Consider the following 27,261-nt stretch of genomic DNA (forward strand, 5'->3'; position numbering starts at 1 on the left):
CACAGCAGTTCGATACATACAACAGAGTTACACATGGAATGAACAAACATGCAGTAGAAAAAAATCTATATACCTCATTTGCGCTCACTGTAAGATAAGGGAGGTAAGGCATTAAATAGGCCGTGGTGGCTTAGTAATTACAATGTAGCAATTAGACACCAATGGTAGATGTGCAGAAGATGAATGTGCAAGTAGAGATACTGGGGTGCAAAGGAGCAAGATAAATAATTACAGTATGGGATGAGGTAGTTGGATGGGCTGTGTACAGGTGCAGTGAGCTGCTCTGACAGCTGATGCTTAAAGTTAGTGAGGGAGACCCGAGTCAACAGCTTCAGTGATTTTTGCAGTTCGTTCCAGTCATTGGCAGCAGAGAACTGGAAGGAAAGGCGGCCAAAGGAGGAATTGGCTTTGGGGGTGACTAGTGAGATATACCTGCTGGAGCGCGTGCTACGGGTGGGTGCTGCTATGGTGACCAGTGAGCTGAGATAAGGCGGGGCTTTACCTAGCAGAGACTTGTAGATGATCTGGAGCCAGTGGGTTTAATACTAAATGCTCTGAGACCAGGTTGGGTCAATAAAAACAGACGTTGTGTAGTAACTGACATGTGTATTACCACTAAATTTTTTTAATGTAACCTTTTATTTAACTAGGCAAGTCAGTTAAGAACAAATTCTTATTTTACAATGATGGCCTGCCCCGGCCAAATCCTCCCCTAACCCGGACGACGCTGGACCAATTGTTCGCCGCCCTATGGGACTACTACAATGATAAAATAAATACCAATTACCATTTGTAGACTAGCAGTATACTGAGCATCATCATGTAAGTTTACTGTATTCCAACGAGTGGGCGTTCAATTGTCACCACCAGCCAAATATCCCCTGGAATTTGGAGAGCAATAAATCCTAGTAGCAACACTTGGGCCACATTCGTTGCACTTTAAACACGATCTGATTGATAGTAATGACAACATCCACACCTTTTTAAACTAAATCAGGAAAGAGGAAGGTGTAGTTCTCACAAATACACATGTAGCCTACTGTACTTTTTATATCATACTTTCTCAAACACTCGCCGTTAACGGTCGTCACCTGCGCACAGGTAAAACACTATGTCCATGTAAGGATAATTGGGCCATGCACTTTTTCTGGATATTCTGCACGTTTGCAGTATTTCAGTCCATTGGAATGAGTTTTAACACTGGTTGGAGACGCAGCGTGAAGAAAAATGACTGCAAAGGGTGAGTAGCAAAATCCACGTAACTCGGCTAGTTGCAGTAGCCCACGTTTCTTCCGAAGAAACCCAGCAATCTTTTCTAAAAAATATACAGCAGTCTAAACAAGTTGTATTTGTGGTCACAACAGTGATTGGTTTATGTAGTGCGAAATGTAGTTTGCCACCCTGTTCTAAATCTGTAGCTAGATGGATTTGATAAACATTGAGTGGCTGTGTAACCATTCTGATACAAGATACACAAACGTTTGTATTTGTTATATATTAGAACGTTATTGCCAGGTGTTATTTTAGAATTGTTTTAGACCGCATGAATTGGAAATGTAATTGATTTATTTAAAAAAAATGTCCACACAAAAAAGAAAATGAAGCTCATGACTGTTTCTACCTATCAAATCAGTACACTCGAAAACGTTCAAACCTAGGAATAGCTTCTCTAATGTATAATCTAGGGAAAGCAAATTTGTAATCACAGTCCCGCTCTTTAACATGACAGGGCATTACCTGTGATTAGGCCTACATCTGGAGATAAATGTACAGTAAAGGAAGTTCAAAGAAGATAGGGTAAAATTAGGCTAACTAAATGAATTATTTTGTTATAACAATACACCAAATATGCATAGGCAGTTACTGAATTTCTACCACTGTGTTCCTAGTACCTTCCTTCCGTATTTTCTAAGTGCCCAAACTGCTTACTAACTATAGGCTACTAACTAACTAGGTTGTTAAAGTTGTGTAGGCACGGGCCCACACACTCATTTTATTTTGTATTTTAAATGGGACATTATTTGTCTTATTACCTAAACATGCAAACACCATCCGATAGAATTCATAGCGAGCATTGCACTGGAATGATATTCACTCGAATGGGATTGGTGGCCAAAAAGAACTAACTGAAAGCCACACCCCCAATAAACCACGGATATGACCAAAATGTGATATGTTTTGTTACTGAATTTCTGGCTATGCTACTGGCTTGTTATGAAATAATTACACAAGTTGTTCTACTGGTATTTATTCTGGAGTGAGGCCTATGTAAAAATAAGGCACCACCACTCCCTCTCAGGTGATGTGCTTTGATAAGGAAAAATACAGTGCTGAATATAAAGCTATACTGAACAAAAATACGAACGCAACATGTAAAGTGTTGGTCCCATGTTTAATTAGCTGAAATAAAAGATCCCAGAAATGATCCATGTGCACAAATTTGTTTACATCCCTGTTTGTATTTCTCTTTTGCCAAGATAATCCATCCACCTGATAGGTGTGGCATATCAATAAGTTGATTAAACAGCATGATCATTACACAGGTGCACCTTGTGCTGGGGCCAATAAAAGGCCACTGTAAAATGTGCAGTTTTGTCAGACAACACAATGCCACAGATGTCTAATGTTTTGAGGGAGTGTGCAATTGGCAGGCTGACTGTAGGAATGTTTACCATAGCTGTTGACATATATTTGAATGTTAATTTCTCTACCATAAGCCGCTTCCAACGTCGTTTTTGAGAATTTGGCATTACGTCCAACCTGCCTCACAACCGCAGGCCACATGTAACCATGTCAGCCCAGGACATCCATATCTGGCTTCTTCACCTGCGGGATCGTCTGAGACCAGCCATCCAGCTAATGAAACAGTGGGTTTGCACAACTGAAGAATTTCTGCACAAACAGTCAGAAATAGTCTCAGGGAAGCTCATCTGCATGCTTGTCGTCCTCACCAAGGTCTTGACCTGACTGCAGTTTGGCGTCGTACCGTCTTCTGTGAGCAAATGTCACCCTCGATGACCACTGGCATGCTGGTTTGCTGATGTCAACGTTGTGAACAGAGTGCCCCACGATTCCATGACGAGATCCTGAGGCCCATTGTCGTGCCATTCACCCGTCACCATCACCTCATGTTTCAGCACGATAATGCACGGCCCCATATCACAAGGATCTGTACACAATTCCTAGAGGCAGAAAATGTCCCACTTCTTCTATTGCCTGCATACTCACCAGACATGTCACCCATTGAGCATGTTTGGGATGCTCTGGATGTGTACGACAGCATGTTCTAGTTCCCACCAATATCCAGCAACTACGTACAACCATTGAAGAGGAGTGGGACACCCTGATCAACACTATGCGAAGGAGATGTATCGCGCCGCATGAGGCAAATAGTGGTCACACCAGATACTGATAGATTTTCCGATCCACGGCCCTACCTTTTTTTAAGCTATCTGTGACCAACAGATGCATATCTACATTCCCAGTCATGTGAAATCCATAGATTTGGGCCTAATGAATTTATTTCAGTTGACTGATTTCCTCATATGAACACTAACTCAGTAAAATTGTTGCATGTTGTGTTTAATTTTATTCCGTGTACATAGGAAATGGAAAGTGAACTATAATTGTAAATGACAGCAAAGATTAGCATCTACAGGATAGGAATTAGATTACAATTGGAGATCTCGGCATTGTTAAATGAGACGCGTCCACTAGTGCTTACTGTATGTTCTGTCTGGTATACTGTGAGCCTAGGGACACCATGCAGGCTGAAGAAATCTCAGCCAACCCCAATGGCTCCCCAACACTTAGTTTACTGTTCATGGAAAACATGCAACAGTTTCTGTGAAATATATATTTCTCATTATGTCAAGGCATTGAACGGGATCTGATTCATTTAGTAATTCATAACAGCATGATTTTGCTTCTAGGTTGTCCGTCATAAACAGTGCAGAACTTGACCCCATCCACACAGATTTCAAGTAAGTTTTCCCTTCTGTCAATTTCTGTACCCTCGGCATGTTTGACAACAGATTTCTGTTCATAGACTTTCTTTGGGCATATTACGTTTTGGTTAATCTACCCCTGCACTGAACATATCTTTCAGTCAGGATTTCTATGGGTTGCAATATTATGTTACTCACACAATAGTCCCTATTGAAATAGTTTCCATCCCTTGTGCTCACCTTTTTTTCCTAAATGGCCTCAATTTTGCCCCCTGTTTCAGGTTACAGTTACCAGACAACAAAGATTTACTCAACTCTACAGAACCATTGAACACTTAAGTCTCAGAGTCAATGGCTGATGGCCGGGTGATATACAGGGTTGAGTAGTTAGAGGAAAGGTTATTGAAAATCAGCAGTAAGCGTGAGGGCAATGACATCGCTCCTTCCTGCTGTTCAACATATTAATAATTCAGAGAAGTACGCCATTAATGCTGGCTATAATATCCGGTCCAGGCAGGGTGGGATCAAGAGGAATCCCAGCATATGTTCTCAACCATAGAGACAATATTTGATTTCCATGCCTCTCCACCCTGAAGAGAAAGAGAGGATGGCCATATTGCCGTACAGGTGTAGAGAGGAAGATGAGATGTAATTGGATCTACCTTTGGCACAGTGTCATTGGGTTCCTTAGGTTATGTCACCAGTATTTCCTAGTGCTACACCACCTCTGGTATTTATCTGTTCCATTTGTTTTAAAACAAGTGCATTTGGTGTGTCTGAATTGTTCAGTGTCTGTATGACATTGATATTTGATCACTCCCAAAGTCTTAAACAAGCAGAGAGACTTTACTTAGACCTTAACACAACTGTAGACACACCATTTTTATCTCATGTCTTTGAGGAAATAACTGCTTAAATATGGATTTTGTGGGAGGTGGAGCTGTCCATGAAATGAATTGCTTTCCCATGATAATTTATAACAGAAAGCAATGTAGATTCCCTAAATCAAAAAGAGCAGTAGCCTGAATTGAACCCCTAGATGCTGTTCTAGTGCTCATAAATTACAACACTTCAGTTCAGATCAGAGAGCAAGATAACGGAACACTGTACATGTACATTTGAATCTACTGTCTACACAATGTCTCTTGGCTCTGTTGAAATGAACCACCTACTAGAGGAGAGTGTGGGACACTTTTTTTCAGGCAAGGCTTTGCATCCACAGGCAAGATGTTCATTGTGTAACATAAATGTTTTCATACATCGAAGAAGACAATCCACCCGCACATGACCCTGGTGTGTACTGTTGGTAAACTCCAGCATCGCTCAATGAATAAAATACAAGGACAGGTTTCTTGTGTGCCCTATGGCTGTCAGAGGGGTGGCGATGCAGTGAAGTGACGTATAATGGGAGCAATGACACGCTTGTCTGATGTGTCCCTGCTGCACTGCCTGCTGAATAATGTTCCCCAGAGGAAACTAACTAACCTTGACTGAGGCAAAGTCGTGTGTGTGCCTGAGCTGACCTCTTTGCACGTGTCTTGAGATTCACAGATTTACCATGTTGTAGATCACTCTTCCTCTATGACCTAAATTTAGACAGCTGTCTGAGAGCTCATTCTGATAAGTGATTGGCTATTTCCATGGGTCATTCACTTTCAGAGCGATTGGCTGTGGTGTAATTGCTGGATCTCAGTGGTACTCATCTCGCTCTCGCTACATACACTGCGTGCACAATTATTAGGCAAATTGTATTCCTCGGGATTCATTTTATTGTTGAACAAACACAATGCTCTCAGTCAATCCAAAATGTTATTGAACCTCAAACCTGAATGTTTAACAAAGGAAAAGTGAGTTTTGTCTTTCTCTGGGAAATATATGTGTGCACAATTATTAGGCAACTATTAGTGTGCAGAATTATTAGGCAACTAAATTACAAAAATAATTTATCTGAACTTGTTTATTCTCAATTTTTGGAGTAAGTGTAACAGATAAGTAACACAAAATGACAATTATATAACATTTTTGACCTTTCAAAAATATTCAGTGACCAATATAGCCACCCTTATTTTCAATAACTGCCATGAGCCTTCCATCCATGGAGTCTGTCAGTTTCTTGATCTGTTCACGATCAATTTTCGCTGAAGCAGCAACCACAGCCTCCCAAATGCTGTTCAAAAAGGTGTATTGTCTTCCATCACTGTAAATCTCACGTTTGAGAAGGGCCCACAAGTTCTCAATAGGATTTAAGTCAGGTGAGGAAGGGGACCAGGTCATTATTCAGGCATCTTTGAGGCCCTTGCTGGCTAGCCAAGCAGTGGAGTACTTGGATGCATGTGATGGAGCATTGTCCTGCATAAAGATCATGGCACTGTTTGACGAAAGAATCTTCCAGAAACTGGCAGTAGGTTTGGGAGTTGAGTTTCAGTCCATCTTCAACCCGAAAAGGTCCAAGTACCTCATCCTCAATGATAGCAGCCCATACCAGTACCCCTCCTTCACGTTGCTGGCACCTGACTCAAAGTGGTGCCCTGTGTCCATTACTGATCCAGCCACGGGCCCATCCATTTGGTCCATCAAGAGTCACTTTCATTTCATCTGTCCATAAAACCTTTGAAAAATCTGTCTTCAGGTATTTCTTTGCCCAATCTTGACGCTTCAACTTGTGAATCTTATTCAGTGGTGGTCTTGTTTCAGTCTTCTTGACCTTGGCCATGTCTCTGAGCACTTGACATCTTGTACTTCTGAACACTCCAGGTAGGTTGCAGTTCTGGAATACGGTGGCACTGGAGGATAATGGGTTCCTGGTAGTTTGACGTTTAATTCTTCTCAAGTCTTTTGCAGTTCATTTGTGCCTTTTCTTCCCCATGCGTTTTTTTGCGCCCCAGTTGACTATTCACAACAAAACGTTTGAATGTCCGGTGGTCACACCTCAATAGTTTAGCTATTTAAAGAGTGTCGCATCCGTCTGAAAGGCATTTTACATTTTTGGCTTTTCAGTGTCAGTTAAATATATTTTTTGGCCCATTTTAGCTGAGGTAATGAGGCTGCCTAATAATTATGCACACCTTGATATAAGGTGTTATTCACTTTCGCCACACCCTCCCTCATTACACAAATACATATCACCTGAAAATGATTAAATCCAATAAGCATTCAAGTTTATATGGTTTGGAGTTTTGAAAATGTGAATAGAAACAATGATAAGATCAGAATACTCACTTGCCTAATAATTGTGCACGCAGTGTAGTGTTCTACTGGCTCTCTAATAGGGGGCACCCGGGGCAGTGCGTCTGTGCTGCTGCTGCTGCAGTAGTCAGCCTGAGTCACTGCAGTAAAGGCTTCCTCCTTAGCAGGAATCTTCCTCTCACCGGCATCAAGTCATTGTACATCTCTGTCCGGAATCTTGCAGAGAGATTTTGACATCTTCCATTCAAGATATTCAGGGATCTGAATGAGTTCTGCTGGGGTGTTTTTGCGGTCATCTGAGTGCAGTAGCCTATTGTCTTTGGTTGATGTTATACTCAGGGTATCACCTTTCTGTGGTGCATAGTGAATTTTTTGGCTTATGTTTTTTTGTTGTTTATCATTTGACTCGAGTCCTGTGCAGCTAGGCCAGCCCTGCTACTGCATCAGCCTATCAGAGAAGAAACTGCAGTGTGTAGCGTGAGTGTGATGATGGGAGGAGGTGGGACAGGAGGAGGAGAGTTAAGGGACTGTGTGTGTTTGTGGAGGCGGAGAGTTGGGTGGTGGAAGATGTTTAGTTTCTCTGTGTGATAGTCATCCCAATCTTATTACGGGCTGCGTTCTTCCTCCCCTCTCCTGCCTGCTTGCCTGCTGTTGCCAGAGGTAGAGACTGTGTCGTGCTGCGCCGCTGGAAAGGCCTGAGCAGATAGTCAATTCTCTTCTGCGTTTGCTGTCTCTCTACCTCCCTCTAGTACTCTGTCTGCCAGATGAAAATGTCCGGAGAAGCAGAAACTCTGTCAAACGGGTAAGAGATATTTTGAGGCTGCGTGGTGAAGTGATAGGTACTGACAGTGTGTTGAAGTAAACAGAGAGATGCTGCATTTGTGGTGTTGTGTGTGTGAATGTAATATACTGTCACTAGTCATCTCTACTGGGATTGAAACCAGAGGGTTCTCAACTTAGCTGTATCTGGAAAAACTGAACAGGTTTTGTTTTTTAAGATCCACCTCTTTTGTCTGATTTCATTGTGTTTAGAAGCAGCTTGTTTTACTGCAGTATTACTTTGTTGGCATTTCTTAACTTACTAGTACTTTAATTCAATGTAAATTAACACTGGTGAAAGCTATCAGGAGGAATGCAGATAAAACAATGTTTTAGCACTCTGTGTGTGTGTGTGTGTGTGTGTGTGTGTGTGTACATTCGTCTGAGTGAGTGTGTGCATGTTTGATTACTTCTCAGATCAATGATCTCTATTGTGCAAGTTACCCTCCAGAGAAATCAGCATCGCGGAGTTGCAAACTTCAATTAATTAATTATCTGGACAATGTATGCTATGCACAACCTTTCAGGAAACAATAGCCTCCATTGTGTGTACATTATCATGCCATTTCTCAGACCCATCTATGCCCCTATTGACTTTATGGTTAAGTCTTTATAAGTGTGCAATGTTAAACTACTGGGCACTCCAAGCTAGGCTGAAAATACAGGCTACACAGCCTCCTCTTCCTAGTATCCTGATGGCTAATGTCCAATAGCTGGAAAATAAACTTTGTGAACTCAGAGCAAGGCTTCAATCGCAGAGGGACATCAAAGAATATCGTGTCTTTGTTTTTACAGAGACCTGGCTTACGGACAATACACTTAACTCTGCTATTCAACCAGACAGCTTTTCCATTTTCTGGTGAGTCAAACGGCGGCTTCTAGTAAGAGTAGGGGGAGGTGTATGCTTCCTCATCAACAATTTCTGCTGTTCCGAAGTTGAAAACATCTCAAGCTCCTGTTCACCTGACTTGGACTTTCTGATGCTAAAATGCCTACCTCACTATATGCCGAGTGAATTATTGTGGTTTTTTTCACAGCTGTGTACATATCGCCAAAAGCAAACATCAAGGCGATATGCAGCGAACTGTACAAGAACATTAGCCAGCAAGAATCATCTCAACCGGAAGCAGTCTTAATTGTCACTGTTGATTTTAACCAAGCACATTTAAAAAAATATATATATTCCAAAATATCACCAACATGTATCCTGTCCCACGAGAGGAAACGACATGCTGGACCATGTATATGCAAACATCCTTGACTCGTACAAAGCCATCCCCCGCCCCCACTTCGGCCAATCAGAACTCATCTCTGTTCCTACTCCCTGCCTACAAGAAGCAAGTCAAGAGGGAGCCACCTTCACATAGAATAGATAGGTGCTGGTTTTGAGAATATTGATTTGGAATATGTGTACAGATTCATCCACCCAGTACTCATCCATTAACATTGAGGAATATACATTGTCACTCACAGGCTTTATTAGGAAATGTGTTGATGATGATGTACCCACAATAACAATCTGGACATACCCCAACCAAAAACCCTGGATGATCGGGGATATCTGTACCATGCTGATAGCCCGTACAGCAGCATTCAGTATCAGCAGAATGAACCCTGACAACTTGGTGGAGCGTACAAGGCAAGCAGACACGAGCTCTGCAAATCCAAAATGGAAGCATTAAGACAATACAGACTCAAATTTGAATTGATGTTTGACAACTCATACTCAGGACGCATGTGGCAAGGACTACAGACTACAAAGGTAAATCCAGCTGTGTGGTGCCCATCTAAGCCTCCCTCTCAGAGGAGCTTAACACATTCTATGCTCGCTTCGAGGCAGACAACACTGAGCCATCCAGGAAGTCTCGCTGCTCCGGACGACCAGGTGCTTTTGCTCTCCGAGGCTGACGTGAGAATCTCTCAAAAGAACATCCCTGGCCATGTCTTCAGTGTGTGCTGACCAGTTGGCGGGCGTCTTCTCGGACATCTTCAACCTGTCCCTGTCCCAAGCTGTAGTCCCCCTGCTTCAAGGAGACTACAATCATCCCAGTGCCCAAGAAAAACAAGGTGACATGCCCAAATGACTTGCACTCACCCCAGAGTCTAGTATGGCCCACATCAAGGCCAGCGTGCCAGGTACACTGGACCCACTCTAATGTGCCTACTGCTCCAACAGATCCACGGAAAATGTCATTTCCATCGCTATTCACATGGCCCTAACACATCTGAACAAGAGGAACACCAGTCAAAAGTTAGAACACACCTACTCATTCAAGGGTTTTTCTTTATTTGTACTATTTTCTACATTGTAGAATAATAGTGAATATATCAAAACTATGAAATAACACATGGAATCATGTAGTAACCAAAAAAGTGTTAAATAAATCAAAATATATTTTATATTTGAGATTCTTCAAAGTAGCCACCCTTTTACTTGATGACAGCTTTGCACACTGTTGGCATTCTCTCAACCAGCTTCATGAGGTAGTCACCTGGAATGCATTACAATTAACAGGTGTGCCTTGTTAAAAGGCGTGAGCGACGTCATCTAAAAAAATGTCTGTTCTAAATTATTTTGACCAGCAGGTGCCACTAGTGTACACTGTGTTGATCAAAGCATCGAGTAATGAATTGGCTGGAAATGCTCAATGCTTCAGGAAGCTTCGTTTACCCATCACTTTTTTTGTGACTTCACAAAAAGCCAAATTTGAAGACACCAATGGTAACGTCTTATTCTCTTATCTATTTTAAATAATACTGGTAGAAGTCGTGTTCGCAGAGGGGCGTGGTTTACATAGCTAGGTAGTTAGTCGACTGGTGCCAAAATTGTACTGCAGTTTGTCAGCAAAGAGGTTTTCCATATTCATCTAAAGCAAATATACTTATACATTTCTGCTTTCATCTGTGTCTGGTGTTAGCTAGTTACTGGCTAGCTAGGTATTCAGCCAGCATGGAACAAACGCGGGGGAAGGGTTGCCCAAAACTCAGATGCAGTTGTCATGTCATTACATCAAGAGACATGCAAAACGGGAGATTCATACAAACTTCTTGACATCATTGATAGTCATGATATATGAACATTGTCTGGCAGACAATATATGTAATGTACCCAGACCGCAACCTGTTTAAGCAAAAATTGTCCAAGATGGACTAGCTAGCTAGCTAGTGCTGTCAATTCCTTTTGGGCTAGCTAAATTATATAGCCAACATTTTGTCTATGCTGATGCTTTTACGATAACCAAACAGTAATTAGTGAAACAATGACAGGATTGGATGTTGTATGCAATTTCTATGTTGTTTGAGTTGCTTTGTCTCAGCACATTGTCCTGACATCATCTCACTGCATCATAAGCCTTTTCAAAGAACTGTCTATCATGGTGAGCTCCCCGCCCACTTAGTCTGTCTTTTCAGTCTTCCTGGGAGTTATCGGGTCAAATATTGTGGGTGATGTTTTAGTCACTCAAAAGGCTAATTTACATAGGAATCAGAATGACTGTTAGGGACTTTTTAAAGCTGTTTGCTGATTGTATCAACTGATTAGAAACTGGGCCCTATGGAGACTCAGTGTGTGGTAGTATTGACCCCTAGACTGTCTGTGTTGTGCTGCCATTCATGACTGTGTGTTGTAGTGAGCAGGAAGTGAATGACCTATAGCTGCTCATATGGTGGAAGGATGGTATGGTCATCCCCATGTCATTAGCTTGTGAAGGGGAGGAAATAAAGGCCTGTTTTTCAATATGGAACCTAATGGATTCATTATAGTTTGAGAGAGTTCAAGCATGGTCTAGCATAAAGAGGTCCTCTGTATCACTGATCTTCAGGAATGCAAAAGGATGGCTGTCAGTTAGTCACCCTCATTGTAGAGATTCTCCTCAGTTGTGTAGGCCAGCCTCCATTGTTTGGCTTAATACATTGTGTCCATGAACCCATTTTGCTGAGAGGACATTTTGTCATCTTCGGTATTGTTAAACTTGGGGTGGTTTTGGTATGAAAATAGTGTGGCACAGGACAATCGGGGTTTTCAGCCTGTTGAACAGCCTGCTCTTGTTTTTAATAGTAGGGAGCCTTGACATCAATATTTGTTTGTTTGGGATGAAGATTACTCTATATTAAAAGATTTGGTGAACCCCCACTTATCAATAAAAATGTTTAATGCCGATGAATGAGAGAGCTGCTCATTGAAGAAACTGTGGTAAAAAATCCAATGATCTTGTCAGATGAGAAAAATGTAGCTTTAAGCTGATAGCAGTAAAATAACTGTCGATGATAGACAGAACCGCAGAGAAAACATTGCGAAACCCTGCTCAGATCAGGTGGGAGAGTGGGACAATATCATGACCAGCGCTCCTCATAGAATGTTTGGAAGTGTTCTGTGTTCCTTTTGCCCTACCACTAAAAACAGAACAGGGGCACTGCAGCAGAGTTGCCTGGGAGAGAAAAAGAAGTGACGTGGCTCTTTTTAAAGATATCTGTTAGTGTAGCTAGACAGTGAAGTACTCCTTTGTAGTTAAAGCTGTGTCATGCTACTCTATAGACTGAGCTCATAGACATTTCACCTAGTTCTTGACATTAACAAACAAGATTTTGTTCTGGGGTTCATTCATAAAAGAATAGAACACATTTAGGTCCACTGGGAAGCTGGCAGTAATAAGCTTCTTTTATTTGACAATGTAAACCTCTTATCTCAGAGGCAAATGATTTACTTGTTTGAGGGAAAGTCAAAAATAGAATGTGTTATTTTAACATGTAGATTCTGCACTGAGGACCAATGGTAGATATTGGCCAAGACTGTCATTATGTGTTAAAGTAACATACTTAATTTACCTAACCTTCATCTGTCTCTTTCCCCTTTCCTGTATCTCAGGTCCCAGAAGTCAGACCTGTCTGTAGCCCTGGAGGACTGCATGGCAGCGCTGGACCTGTTCCTGAGGAATGACTTTGAGGAGGCCCTGTCCAGGCTTCACTGCAGGTGAGAGACCTGGACCCTGATCGTGTGGGTCGACACAAGTGGCTGGTGGTAATACTGTGTCCTAGTTTCACAAACACCAAATAGCACTGGCAAGTAGCATGGTTTCCTGATCAGTTTGTGCTTCACCAACTCCTTTCTTGTTCGTTGTCATGTCATAACCTGGCGACCGGGCTAGGCTGGTGCTACAGTAAAGTGTACACTCTGTGCTCGTTTCATAAACACCATCTCTCCTATTGGACACCCCTTCAGCATTGTGTTCAAAAACACAATTGTCAAGTTTCCTATTACTCTGTGAATTCTCTCTTTCATTATCATGACCTTCTCAACATATAATCCTTTCTCTTCTTTGGCCACTCCCAAATCCCAGTTTCTCTCCAGCCCTCCCTAGTGTGTCTCAATTCTCATCCCCTCAGTGTTACACAACTCAGTGGATATACACTACTTATCTAATCCCTCCCAGTTTCCATGTTGATCTCCTCTTTTAGTTCTGAAATGTACATGGTAGTCTAGTATGAGCATGAAATTAAGGAAATATTTACCCCAAAGGGTAATCTTGGCCAACCTGCCATAGCCCCACCCTCTGGCTCTTACCACGCAAGGCTTGGCATATTCTGTCAGCTGTCACCCTGGGGCTAGGCAATGGGAGTGATGGTAGACCGAGTTCTGTAGGCAGAGCAAAGGTATAGGCATTTAAACTGCCCTCTGGCTTCCTTTGTTTGCTACCGCTGTTCAAAGAAAACCTTTGTGGGAAAAGCCTCCACGTCATCAACATCCTAGTGTGTAATATCAACTAATGCGTCGCTGAGAATAGGTTTAACACGGTATTGTGTGGGAGAACAGTCATAAGAGAAAATCTATTAAATAAAAAAAAATAACCCATAGAGAAAGCCTGTGGTGCTGAAATAGCAGTGCGTCTCTCTCGCTCTCTCTTGTTCTCCCTCCTTTCCTCTCCTCCGTTCAGGCTTATGTACTGTACTGACACAGTAAGCTGGGCCAGGTATAGTCCAGAATCTCTGCTGCACAGCACACACAGTGGCAGGCTTTCTCCCATATACTAAACCTCTATAATAATGCAGAGTATGTTTATACTGTGGTTTGTCTTTTCATATCACAGAATGCTAAACACAGCAATATATATTTGCTGAAATATACATTTGATCAAACAGCAAGATGATCATAAGCTACTGCATGTTCATAGCGAAAGAGACAAAGGCTTGCAGTTAGATCAGATTTTTTTTAAAGGACGAAGACACTGCAATGACATCAAAACAGACAGCCAGCCTCATGCTTTTAAGCACAGCTTTATATTCGGATTAGACAGTAAGATTCTGCATTGCCTGCTTCTCTCTGAAGCTACTAGCTAGCTGTTCAAACATGCGGACTGGGCAGGAACAGCAGCAGGCCTTAAGTAATTGTCCTGTCCCAGTCAAGTACTTGGTTGTCCCTCCCTCATTCCTAATGAGTGCTTTACACTAGGTGTGGAAGTGTTGATCTAGTATACATTGTAAAAGGTGGGGGAGGGGCTGCTATACTGTACAACATGTACAAATGAAAGACATGTTCAGACAGAGGATGTAGCGTCACCACCTACTGTAGAATGGCTCCGTCTCATTGGCTGGCCACGATTCAGGCTAAAAGGCAGAGACACAATGGATAGCAACTTGCACTATAAATCTTACTACTCTGAAGATGAGAGTAACCAGCTTCTACATTGGTGCTCTCCCCCATTCTAATGCTTTATTCTTCGGGGCTGTGTCAGAGCAATTTGACCACACTTACAAACAACTAAAGTTACCTCATGTTGGCACTCAACGTGAGCGCTGTCAGGTTATGCAATTCACACTGAAACGTGCATGACGAAACGACGAACCTCCCTCCTGCTGGCTGGCTGTTTTTAAGTTGGTGGGTTTTTTTTGTTTGTAGAACATTAGATTAGATTTACCCATGACGGTGAATAAGCTTCAAGAGTCAGGAGTGCAGGCCCCACAGTCACCATCGGCCCTTGTCCTTCTCCGTCTCCACAACAGTCAACAACAGTAGACAGACAGAAGGCAGGCAGCAGGCACAAACATTCCAATTCATGGCCTGTTTTTAACATGCTGCTCTTTTTCCTGACGAAATATCTCCTGATTTGTCTCCCTTTTGAAAAAAAGACACGATATATACAAAAGTATGTGGACACCCCTTCAAATTAGTGGATTCGGCTATTTCAGCCACACCCATTGCTGACAAGTGTATGAAATCGAGCACACAGCCATGCTATCTCCATAGACAAACATTGGCAGTGGAATGGCCTTACTGAAGAGCTCAGTGACTTTCAAGGTGGCACTGTCATAGGATGCTACCTTTCCAACAAGTCAGTTTGTCAAATTTCTGCCCTGCTAGAGCTGCCCCGGGCAATTGTAAGTGCTGTTATTGTGATGTGGAAATGTCTAGGAGCAACAACGGAGTGTGAAATGTGAAATGCCAGGCATGCAGTCATGTGACATTACAGTGAAGAAACTCACCAGCATTGTCCCATCCTGCCACTGTGACTATGGTGGAACCTGCTGGGAACAAGTCAGACCAGCGCTCCTGGTTGTGGAATGTTAGTGTCACAGTGTGACATTCAGGGAATTCACATAAACCTGTTTCCAAGAAAACATATTGTAACTTAAAGGAGCTGGGCTTTTTTAAGAGTTTTTGGTCAGAAAATACATTAAATATACTAAACTCAGCAACGTCGTTTTTTCAGGACCCTGTCTTTTAAAGATAATTCATAAAAATCCAAATAACTTCACAGATCTTCATTCTAAAGGGTTTAAACACTGTTTCCCATGCTTGTTCAATGAACCATAAACAATTAATGAACATGCACCTGTGGAACGGTCGTTAAGACACTAACAGCTTACAGACGGTAGGCAATTAAGGTCACAGTTATGAAAACTTAGGACACTCAAGAGGCCTTTCTTCTGACTCTGAAAAACACAAAAGGAAAGATGCCCAGGGTCCATGCTCATCTGTGTGAACGTGCCTTAGGCATGCTGCAAGGAGGCGTGAGGACTGCAGATGTGGCCATGGCAATAAATTGCAATGTCTGTACTGTGAGACGCCTAAGGGAGACAGGACGGACAGCTGATCGTTCTCGCAGTGGCAGACCACTTGTAACAATACCTGCACAGGATCGGTACGTCCGAACATCACACCTGCGGGACAGGTACAGGATGGCAACAACAACTGCCAGAGTTACACCAGGAACACACAATACCTCCATCAGTGCTCAGACTGTCCACAATAGGCTGAGAGAGGCTGGACTGAGCGCTTGTAGGCCTGTTGTTAGGCGGGTCCTCACCAGACATCACCGGCAACAACGTCGCCTATGGGCACAAACCCACCATCACTGGACCAGACAGGACTGGCAAGAAGTGCTCTTCACTGACGAGTCGCGGTTTTGTCTCACCAGGGGTGATGGTCGGATTCGGGTTTATTGTCGAAGGAATGAGCGTTACATCAAGGCCTGTACTCTGGAGCGGGATCGATTTGGAGGTGGAGGGTCTGTCATGATCTGGGGCGGTGTGTCACAGCATCATCGGACTGAGCTTGTTGTCATTGCAGGCAATCTCAACGGTGTGCGTTACAGGGAAGACATCCACCTCCCTCATGTGGTACCCTTCCTGCAGGCTCATCCTGACAAGACCCTCCAGCATGACAATGACACCAGCCATACTGCTCATTCTGTGTGTGATTTCATGCAAGACAGGAATGTCAGTGTTCTGCCATGGCCAGCAAAGAGCCCGGATCTCAATCCCATTGAGCACGTCTGGGACCTGTTGGATCGGAGGGTGAGGGCTAGGGCCATTCCCCCCAGAAATGTCCGGGAACTTGCAGGTGCCTTGGTGGAAGAGTGGGGTAACATCTCACAATAAGAACTGGCAAATCTGGTGCAGTCCATGAGGAGATACACTGCAGTACTTAGTATCTGGTGTGGCCACCAGCTGCATTGACTGTTACTTTTGATTTTGACCCCACCCCCTCTTTGTTCAGCGACAAATTATTCAATTTCTGTTAGTCACATGTCTGTGGAACTTGTTCAGTTTATGTCTCAGTTGTTGAATCTTGTTATGGTCATACAAATATTTACATGTGTTAAGTTTTCTGAAAATAAATGCAGTTGACAGTGAGAGGACATTTCTTTTTTTGCTCAGTTTACATATTGAATGTCAATGATTATATACTTATACTTTTACAGTAAGGACATCCATACATGTGCTCCTCCTCTTCATTTGTGTCGAAGACATACAAAGCAATCTTTTTTGTTGAGTCATCTAACTGCATTTTGAGAAGGCAACAATCGCTGCTAAAAATATAGCTCAATATTTCTGTTTCTTTTTTTATTCCTTCACAGAATCAAAGACAGCATGTACCATGCGCTCACATACGCCACCATACTGGAGATGCAGGCCATGATGACCTTTGACCCGGAGCACATCCTGGCAGCGGGTAACACCATGAAGGAGGCTCAGGCAGTATGTCAGCGGTAAGGCTCATTTGTAATGGGTCTACATTCTAAAACGAGATCTTCAAAGTTCTTGTATGCTATTTATTTCCTTTAGGGGCAACAAAAGCAAAAACAAATGTTTTGGCTCAGTGGTAAGGCTCCCCTATGATATCTATTCAATCATGAAGAGAGGAACCACATTATCTGATCAAGTGAAACCACTGTGAATCTTGTAACGCGCTTGTGACTAAACAAGACACATTTACCTCAAACTCCTATTATGAAGAACAGCCATATACAGGGGAAATATACTGCTCAAAAAAATAAAGGGAACACTTAAACAACACAATGTAACTCCAAGTCAATCACACTTCTGTGAAATCAAACTGTCCACTTAGGAAGCAACACTGATTGACAATACATTTCACATGCTGTTGTGCTAATGGAATAGACAACAGGTGGAAATTATAGGCAATTAGCAAGACACCCCCAATAAAGGAGTGGTTCTGCAGGTGGTAACCACAGACCACTTCTCAGTTCCTATGCTTCCTGGCTGATGTTTTGGTCACTTTTGAATGCTGGCGGTGCTTTCACTGTAGTGGTAACATGAGACGGAGTCTACAACCCACACAAGTGGCTCAGGTAGTGCAGCTCATCCAGGATGGCACATCAATGCAAGCTGTGGCAAGAAGGTTTGCTGTGCCTGTCAGCGTAGTGTTCAGAGCATAGAGGCGCTACCAGGAGACAGGCCAGTACATCAGGAGACGTGGAGGAGGCCGTAGGAGGGCAACAACCCAGCAGCAGGACCGCTACCTCCGCCTTTGTGCAAGGAGGAGCACTGCCAGAGCCCTGCAAATGACCTCCAGCAGGCCACAAATGTGCATGTGTCTGCTCAAACGGTCAGAAACAGACTCCATGAGGGTGGTATGAGGGCCCGACGTCCACAGGTGGGGGTTGTGCTTACAGCCCAACACCGTGCAGGACGTTTGGCATTTGCCAGAGAACACCAAGATTGGCAAATTCGCCACTGGCGCCCTGTGCTCTTCACAGATGAAAGCAGGTTCACACTGAGCACATGTGACAGTCTGGAGACGCCGTGGAGAACGTTCTGCTGCCTGCAACATCCTCCAGCATGACTGGTTTGGCGGTGGGTCAGTCATGGTGTGGGGTGGCATTTCTTTGGGGGGCCGCACAGCCCTCCATGTGCTCGCCAGAGGTAGCCTGACTGCCATTAGGTACCGAGATGAGATCCTCAGACCCCTTGTGAGACCATATGCTGGTGCGGTTGGCCCTGGGTTCCTCCTAATGCAAGACAATGCTAGACCTCATGTGGCTGGAGTGTGTCAGTAGTTCCTGCAAGAGGAAGGCATTGATGCTATGGACTGGCCCACCCGTTCCCCAGACCTGAATCCAATTGAGCACATCTGGGACATCATGTCTCGCTCCATCCACCAACGCCACGTTGCACCACAGACTGTCCAGGAGTTGGCGGATGCTTTAGTCCAGGTCTGGGAGGAGATCCCTCAGGAGACCATCCGCCACCTCATCAGGAGCATGCCCAGGCGTTGTAGGGAGGTCATACAGGCACATGGAGGCCACACACACTACTGAGCCTCATTTTGACTTGTTTTAAGGACATTACATCAAAGTTGGATCAGCCTGTAGTGTGGTTTTCCACATCCAGACCTCCATGGGTTGATAAATTGGATTTCCATTGATTATTTTTGTGTGATTTTGTTGTCAGCACATTCAACTATGTAAAGATAAAAGTATTTAATAAGATTATTTCATTCATTCAGCTAGGATGTGTTATTTTAGTGTTCCCTTTATTTTTTTGAGCAGTGTATATTTGGCTCTGGATGAACCCCGGCCATTCCAGTGGGGAGAACCTCTGGCTGTTTTGGGAGATGTTCATCCTGGTCTGTGGTGGCTGGTTAGCTGTTCTGACATGATCACAGAGCAAATATCACCCAGGTCCTATCAGATCTCGCTGGCTGGTGGTATTTCAGAGCGGCCTGTAACAGTGAGTGTGTGAAAATGTCCTATATGGATACGCCTGTCCAAATGGTGGGACACACACACACACACAAACTCCCAGACTGGGCCTGCCACACCGCCTGAGAACCTTGGGGGGGTCAGAGGAACCCCATAACCGGGACCCTGTGCTATTGTAAGAGACGCTCTACATCTTATCTACACAAGCCATAAAATGTGTCTGGGCCACACTGATTTGCATGAAGAGTAGATATCTACGCAAATACAACTTTTACAGGAGGATTAACATTATCCCACGGGTCACTGATCAGCAGTGGTTACAGTAAACCACTCGTTATATGCTTGTATCTCCCTTAATCCATATCATGTAATTCCCAATACTGAAACCTGATCTGAGTTGGCCATACTGTCGGTCAATGTCTGTCAATGAATGTGGTTACCACATGTCACCGTTTTTCGATATCCAAGCACATGAATGTGTTGAATTCCAAGTTTCTTAGCTCACACATCCACAGACTGGTGTTGAATTGTTGTGGACCAACTCTGCTATGTCTGTCTCATCCAACACTCTAATGTTGGATTTCGTGTGTAATAGTGTAATTAAGTTCTGTATGTAATCTCTCCCAGGTTCCGCAAGAAGTCAACCTTTAGCAACAGAAACTTCACAGAAGGTTAGAACATTCTAACTTCAGTACACACTAAGACACAGACCACAAGCCTCTTATCTTATCACTCTTATCACTAGTGGGAATTGAAAAATAGTTTTTATTGCTTTGTATTCCTAAATAAATAAAACCCTGCTACTGTAAAATATACTTTGTTTTTTGAGAGATGTTTTAATTTAATACATTTACTTTTTAGCAGACGCTCTTATCCAGAGCGACTATGGGTTAAGTGCCTTGCACAAGGGAACATCAACAGATTGTATTTCTCACCTCGTAAACTCGGGGATTCAAACTACTGACTTTTCAGTTACTGGCCCAACGCTCTTAACCACTATTACACCTTGATGGTTGTTCAGTTCTTGAGAATACAGTTTAAAATGTGTTTCTTGTCTGTGGGTTTACTGTGCAGCCTCCTGCTGATGTGATGGTTTGAGGATGTCAGGAGATAATTGTGCTGTCATTTTCACCTCAGAGGAACTCCACGCTGAAGTGTGCTATGCAGAATGTCTCCTGCAGAGGGCAGCACTCACCTTCCTTCAGGTAACCCACTGCTACCACATCACCCACTGACACTCACTATCTCTTTGCAGCACTGATACAGATGTTCAAGTTTGTTGTGCATTTATGATATTGAAATTGTTCTTTCCCCCTGTTTCTGTAGGATGAAAGCATGATCAGTTTCATCAAAGGAGGAATCAAAGTGAGGAATAGCTACCAGACGTATAAGTAAGCAGTCTTGATGTAGTGTATGGCCTTTATAGTGCGTTTCCCTAATGTCTCAACTCGTACAATTTTTTTTACCCCTTTTCATGATATCTAATTGGTAGTTACGATGTTGTCTCGTCGCTGCAACACCCCAACGAGCTCCAAGGTCGAGTCATGCGTCCCCCGAAATTTTACCCACCAAGCCGCGCTGCTTCTTATCACACCTGCTCGCTTAACCCGGAAGCCAGCCGCACCAATGTGTCGGAGGAAACACCATTCAACTGACAACTGAAGTCAGGCGCACGGCCCGACACAAGGAGTCGCTAGAGCGCGATGAGCCAATCGTTTGCCGCCTATAGGGCTCCTGGTCACAGCCGGCTGTGACGCAGCCTGGGATTGAAGGCGCCACTCGGGAGGCCCCTCTCAACTCATACTGTAGTAAAGAATGTACATCTGTATTTCAGAGAGCTTCATACGGTCCTCCAGTCCTCTACCTACGTCCATGGTGACAATCATGGGCATTTTGAAGGCGGGGTCAAGCTTGGAGTAGGAGCCTTCAACTTGGTGAGGGAACTGCTTCATGTCGATAATGTTTGTGGTCCAGTTTGCTGGACTGGTAGATTGTGTAGAAGGACCTTTTTGGTGTGAGGGTTATATAACTCGGTGTAACTCAACACATTGCCCTGATTGGTACAATATGTAATTGTGTCGGTCTCATCTTCTCACTCTTCCACTCCTATGTTCTTGGGTTGTGTACAGATGATCTCCATGCTGCCCACACGGACCCTCAGGTTGCTGGAGTTTGTTGGTTTCTCTGGAAATAAGGTAGGTTTCCTACTGTTAACCTGTTGGCCTTGAGATGACAAGTGTGAAATGTTGAGCTGGACTGGGCTGGATGGACTGTGCTAAGTCCGCGGTGTCCTGCGGTGTGTGTGTGTCTGCAGGAGTTTGGCTTGCAGCAGCTGACGGAGGGCTCTGCTGGGCAGACTTTCAGGTCCTTCCTGTGTAACATGCTGCTTCTCTGCTACCACACCTTCATGAGCTTCATCTTGGGTGAGAGACAGGTTGATGTTACCACACATCAAACGTTACCGCACTGACCTTTTCAACTCCCAAAACAAGCCTTATAGCAGGGGTGGGCAAAGTTTTTGGCTCGAGGGCCACATCGGGATTTTGAAATTCAACGTAGGGACGCATTTTTTGGGGGACCAATTGTTTGTTAGAATCAAATTTGCGGGGGCCTCCCGAGTAGCGCAGCGGTCTATGGCACTGCATCGCAGTGTTTGAGGCATCACTACAGACCCGGGTTCGATCCCAGGCTGTTTCACAGCTGGCCGTGACAGGAAGACCCATGAGGCGGCGCACAATTGGCCTAGCATCGTCCGGTTTAGGAGAGAGTTTGGCAGGCCGAGATTTCCTTCTCCCATCGAGCTCTAGCGACTCCTGTGGCGGGCCAGGCGCATGCACGCTGACACGGTTGCCAGTTGTACAGTGTTTCCTCTGACACATTGGTGCAGCTGGCTTCCGGGTGAAGCGGGCATTGTGTCAAGAAGCTGTGCGGCTTGGTTGGGTTGTGTTTCGGAGGACGGACGTCTCTCGCCCTTAGCCTCTCCCGAGTCCGTATGGGAGTTGCAGCGATGGGACAAGACTGTAACTACCAATTGTAAACCACAAAATTGGGGAGAAAAAAGGGGTAAAAAAAAAAAGTTCACTAAAAATAAATACTTAAAAAATATAAATAATATATGTCTCGCGGGCCAGATTGAAGTGCCCGGACAGACTAAACGAACATTAAACAACATTGTCTTTTTCTTCTCGCGGCTTGCAGGCACGGGGGAGGGGGATGTGGAGGATGCTGAGAAACTGCTTCAGCCCTATCTCAAACAGTATCCTAAGGTCAGTGAGGACATTTGTATAATTTATAGCAGTAGAGTAAAATCATATTCCAATTGTATTGGTTTTGTGAAATATTGTGAATTATTTGGTGCATAGGCCTGTACAGACACTCATTCCCATCAAAACAGTTTACAGTGAAACAGTGTGTTCTATACCTGTGTTGTTTTAAGGGATCTATCTTCTTGTTCTTCGCTGGTCGAATAGAGGTTATCAAAGGAAACCTGGATGCTGTGAGTGTGGATCAATGATTTTGACTACTACCAAAATTATTTTCTGTTTAGACTACAAACCATCCCTTTTCATGTGTGTGTATTTGTGTGTACCAGGCTATAGAGCGCTTTGAGGAGTGCTGTGAAGCTCAGCAACAGTGGAAGCAGTTCCATCACATGTGCTACTGGGAGCTGATGTGGTGTTTCACATACAAGAGACATTGGAAGATGGCCTACTTCTACGCTGATCTGCTCAGCAAAGAGAATGCATGGTCCAAGGTGGGACATTCTGCAGTTATTGTATTTTGCATATCAGTACTATATAGTCAAGTCTGAAGGACATAACATCTGTTTCAGTACAGTAATGGTTGCATTATCTCGAAGGCACATGCGACAAAGTCTTAACAGAATATAGATTAGCTTGTTTTACAGCTTTTAATGTATTCCACTTAGTCTCTAGAGGGCCAAATTGATGATGATGCCTAAGGAGTAGTAGTAGTAGTTTCAGTAGTAATACATGCACATTTCCCTCCAGGCAACATATGCCTATATGAAAGGTGCCTACCTCAGCATGCTGACCAGGGACGAATGCCAACCATTCCGGGAGAGCGAGGTAGTGCTGTTCAGGTAGGTCACTGCAATATACAAACCCCTGTGTCACCATAATGCTTTGTACTCTATTTATTTCATTCTACCCAGGGTTCTTGTATAATCAAGTCATTCTATCCAAATGAATCAATATGTTATATGTATCCATTGTCTATCCATTCCAGGCAGGTACATGGGCTTAAGCAGAAAATAGCTGGAAAGTCTTTGCCAACTGAGAAGTTTGCCATCCGAAAAGCCCGTCGTTACCTGACCGAGAACCCGATAACGCTCCCTGCACCTCCTCTGGTCAGTACTGCATGGTTTGACAGCATGTTCCCTATTACATTGTAATTATAGTGTAATAAAACACTACTATTATCTATGTGTGGATTACTGTGACACCTGTTGGCCTTGTCTGTCCTCTGCAGGAGATGATGTACATCTGGAACGGCTACACAGTCATCGGTAAACACAAAGACCTCACGGAGGGCATGCTGAAAACACTGGACGAGGCACAGGCAAAACTCGACAATAGCCCAAGTAAGTAACACAAACGTAGGTCAACCTGGAGAGTTGATACTGCCTCTACACATTCATTTAGGAACAGCATTAATGATTGGATTCAGACAACTCCTTATCTCGTTATTATCATGTTTAGCAACACTGTTTAGTAGAGTTTTGTGATGGGGCTTGATTGTTGTACGTTGTTTTCCGAAGGGACAGAGTTCTCCATAGACGACCAGTGTTTGGTGAGCCTGCTTAGGGGTCTGTGTCTGAAGCACCTGGGACACCAGGAGGAGGCTGAGGCCTACTTCACCCTGGTCCTTTGCAAGTGAGCGCCACACACACACAGTCGCGCACACTCATCTTTTCACAATATGATAGTGGAAGAGACCTACTCTTTTACTATTCCTTATAAGTTTAGCAATTACCTCCTTTCTTGTTTCAATCCTGATCTCTGTTGTATTTTTTTCTTGTCAGTGAAACACAGATCAAGTTTGATCACTACTTGGTTCCCAATGCACTGCTTGAGCACGGGCTGCTGTGTCTGGAACAAGGGAGGAAGGAGGAGGGCATCAAACTACTGGAGACGGCCAAGTGAGTGTCTTGGTCCTTACACAACATAATTATCTCTACCCATCGCAATACAATAGTTCATTGAAATTCTGAAACCTGTCTTTTTTACAAGAATTCTATTAGTATCTAAAGTAAAATCATCTGGCCAGGCTTTTTCATTGTTTCCCTATATTTACAGGCAAAATTACAAAAACTACTCCATGGAATCGCGGACACATTTCCGAATCCAGGCTGCTTTGCATAAGGCCAAGGCCACAGGAGAGAATGGGATTCACACCATGCCCTCCAGCCCGTAGCTGGTGTGGGAGAAACGGGGCCAATGCCCAGCCATCCCACAGTGCACAGCCCAACGCCGCAGGGATGAGGCAGAGTACCAAACCAGCAACAAGCATAAGACTGGCCAGCCACCGAGCTCTAAGAAAGACCCCCAACACTACACAAGCATAATGTACACTGAAAGGTCAAAAGCATACAGACAATAGTATTTACTCAGACAAAGAAAATATACGCAATATATAGAAAATACCACACTGCAGGATGGAGATGTACAGGGTTTCATCAGTCTATTGCAAACACCTATGGTTAGATACCCATGCCTGAATGTTCACCCTCCAGCATAAATACATACATTCGCTGGTAAACATGTCTTTTCACACCTGTCACAGGGGGTTTTGCAACATATTTGAGTGGTTAAAGGTATTCTCATAGGTTTTTCCCTCTGCTCGGAGTTAATGGCTAAAAGCACTGTGGCCAATCTTGGACAATGTCTGTCTTGTTGACCGTGTTCTACTGCAGATAACCTCCTGCCCTAAGGCCTTTATCTCTGTGCTTCTACAACTGGTTTTATTTGTATATTTCAATTTTCACCCTGAACAGCTCAATGGAAGTTTTGGCACATTGGATCAACTGAACCACTTTCTGGGAAGGAATGCATGACCAGTCCAACTGAATGTTTGTGGATATAGTGCCCACTGACATCTGCACAAAGTTAAATCATCCAGCCACACAAACACATTGCAGGAATGCACGTGTGATGGTAAGGGGTTATTTTGTCTGTTTATTTATTAACTGCAATGGCACCTTTTACAAAATTGTCCTGTTTTAAGTGGACCGATGAATGTGTCTTTTAGAAAGGCAGGCTCCTTCCTTGTTCTCTACATGTGGACACAATCCAACAGTACTTGAGCTCAAACAAACAAGTCTTTCAGATTGACACAGGAAAGCCAGGCTGCCAGTTTCATCTGTAGTGAGTGAAGTGTTGACAACCACAAGAGCCTTCCATATATAAATATACAGCTCAGACATCAACATAGACAAGAATGGCTTACAGGGAGTTGTTGTACATTAACAGTAGTGGAAAAAGTACAAGTGACAATACCTTAATTGAAAATAACTCAAGTGAAAGTCAGCAAAATACTACTTGAGTATAAAAGCCAAAAATGTAACTGGTTTAAAATTGACCTAAGTACAGTGGTGGATAAAGTACTCAATTGTCATTCTTGAGTAAAAGTAAATGCTACACATCAAATAACTTGTATTAAGCAAACCAGATGACACCATTTTCTTACGGACAGCCAGGGGCACACTCCCAACAGTCAGAGATAATTTACAAACGCAGTATTTGTGTTTAGTGATTCCGCCAGTAGGGATGACAATGGGTTATATTGATAGGTGCGTGAATTGGACCATATTGCTGTCCTGCCTGAGCATTCAAAATGTAACGAGTACTTTTGGGTGTCAGGGGAAATGTATGAAGTAAAAAGTATATATTTTCTTTAGGAATATAGTGGAATAAAAGCTGTCAAAAATATAAATATTCAAGTACGTATACCCCAAAAAGTAGTTCTAAAAAATATTTTTACTTAGTTACTTTACACCACTGTAAATTAAATAGTTACGTTCTTGTGTAATTAATTATCTAATAAACTGTATATGTTATTTGTGATTAGAAAAAGGGTTACCTTTTTTCATGTTCTATGATTATTTAATCTCTATTTACAAAAAAATAAGTATCCAAACCCAGGCATTAGAGTGGTGTCTTGAGTTTAAATGTTGGAATTAGAGCTGATTTAGCTGTTCATTCTTAGAATAAGGTTTGCTGTAAAAGCAATTTAAATTTCTCTAAAGGGTGAAGGAAATGTATAAATAGATTTTTTTTAAATATAGAGATTATCTTAGTTTGAGATATTCTAATGATTAGGTCATACATTTTCTTGTTTTGTTCCATTGTTTTCTTTGTACTATTTATGTCAGTAAATTCAATCTTATTGGCTCTGTGATGAGGTCAGAATATGATATGGGGCATGGCTACTGAGCAGATTGACATTCCTGGACCTGTACATACTAAATGTTTGTTTTGTAATTTAAGATTAAATTATGAAATAAGTCACTCAAATTGGGTCTGATTAGTTTTTTTTACTCTTGTACAACCCATTTGCTTTTGGATAACTGGATGAACTGCACTCCGAACACCAAGCTGCTGTCTGGATTTCAAATGTACTATTGTTTGTGATAGTCCATAATTTTGTCTTTAATGTAATGGTATCAAGTCAAAACTGCCATACTAGGCAGCCACGAACCAACCACGACATGTACTGTATAGGGCACATTCAACTGACCCCCCCCCCTCAACAAAAACACATAATATAGGCCTTTTATACCACTTACTACTACTACTACTACGCAGTTCAGTTGAATGTGGTTTATACAGCACATGTCGTGGTTGGTT

General features: G+C 43.1%; 1 protein-coding gene across 3 annotated transcripts; it reads left to right on the top strand.

The window, feature by feature from the left end:
• The first annotated feature begins 884 nt into the window (after positions 1 to 884).
• On the top strand, positions 885 to 26,928 carry LOC106584325 (tetratricopeptide repeat protein 39A). Of its 3 annotated transcripts, XM_014169474.2 has the most exons (19): positions 885 to 1,240; positions 3,933 to 3,983; positions 12,817 to 12,921; positions 17,306 to 17,437; positions 20,021 to 20,064; positions 20,531 to 20,598; positions 20,720 to 20,784; positions 21,228 to 21,327; positions 21,523 to 21,588; positions 21,708 to 21,816; positions 22,592 to 22,659; positions 22,830 to 22,889; positions 22,986 to 23,147; positions 23,404 to 23,495; positions 23,642 to 23,762; positions 23,885 to 23,996; positions 24,174 to 24,288; positions 24,438 to 24,554; positions 24,712 to 26,928. In XM_014169474.2, the coding sequence occupies exons 1-19, from the start codon at positions 1,137 to 1,139 to the stop codon at positions 24,827 to 24,829; spliced, it is 1,809 nt and encodes a 602-aa protein (XP_014024949.1). In that variant the 5' UTR covers positions 885 to 1,136; the 3' UTR covers positions 24,830 to 26,928. The 3 variants fall into 3 exon arrangements, with proteins under 3 accessions (XP_014024949.1, XP_014024950.1, XP_014024952.1); XM_014169475.2 differs by lacking the exon at positions 3,933 to 3,983; XM_014169477.2 differs by lacking the exons at positions 885 to 1,240; positions 3,933 to 3,983 and adding an exon at positions 7,650 to 7,935.
• Positions 26,929 to 27,261: the final 333 nt, after the last annotated feature.

The sequence above is a fragment of the Salmo salar genome, chromosome ssa23 (assembly GCF_905237065.1).
Source record: "Salmo salar chromosome ssa23, Ssal_v3.1, whole genome shotgun sequence".
In the NCBI taxonomy this organism is placed as follows: domain Eukaryota; kingdom Metazoa; phylum Chordata; class Actinopteri; order Salmoniformes; family Salmonidae; genus Salmo; species Salmo salar.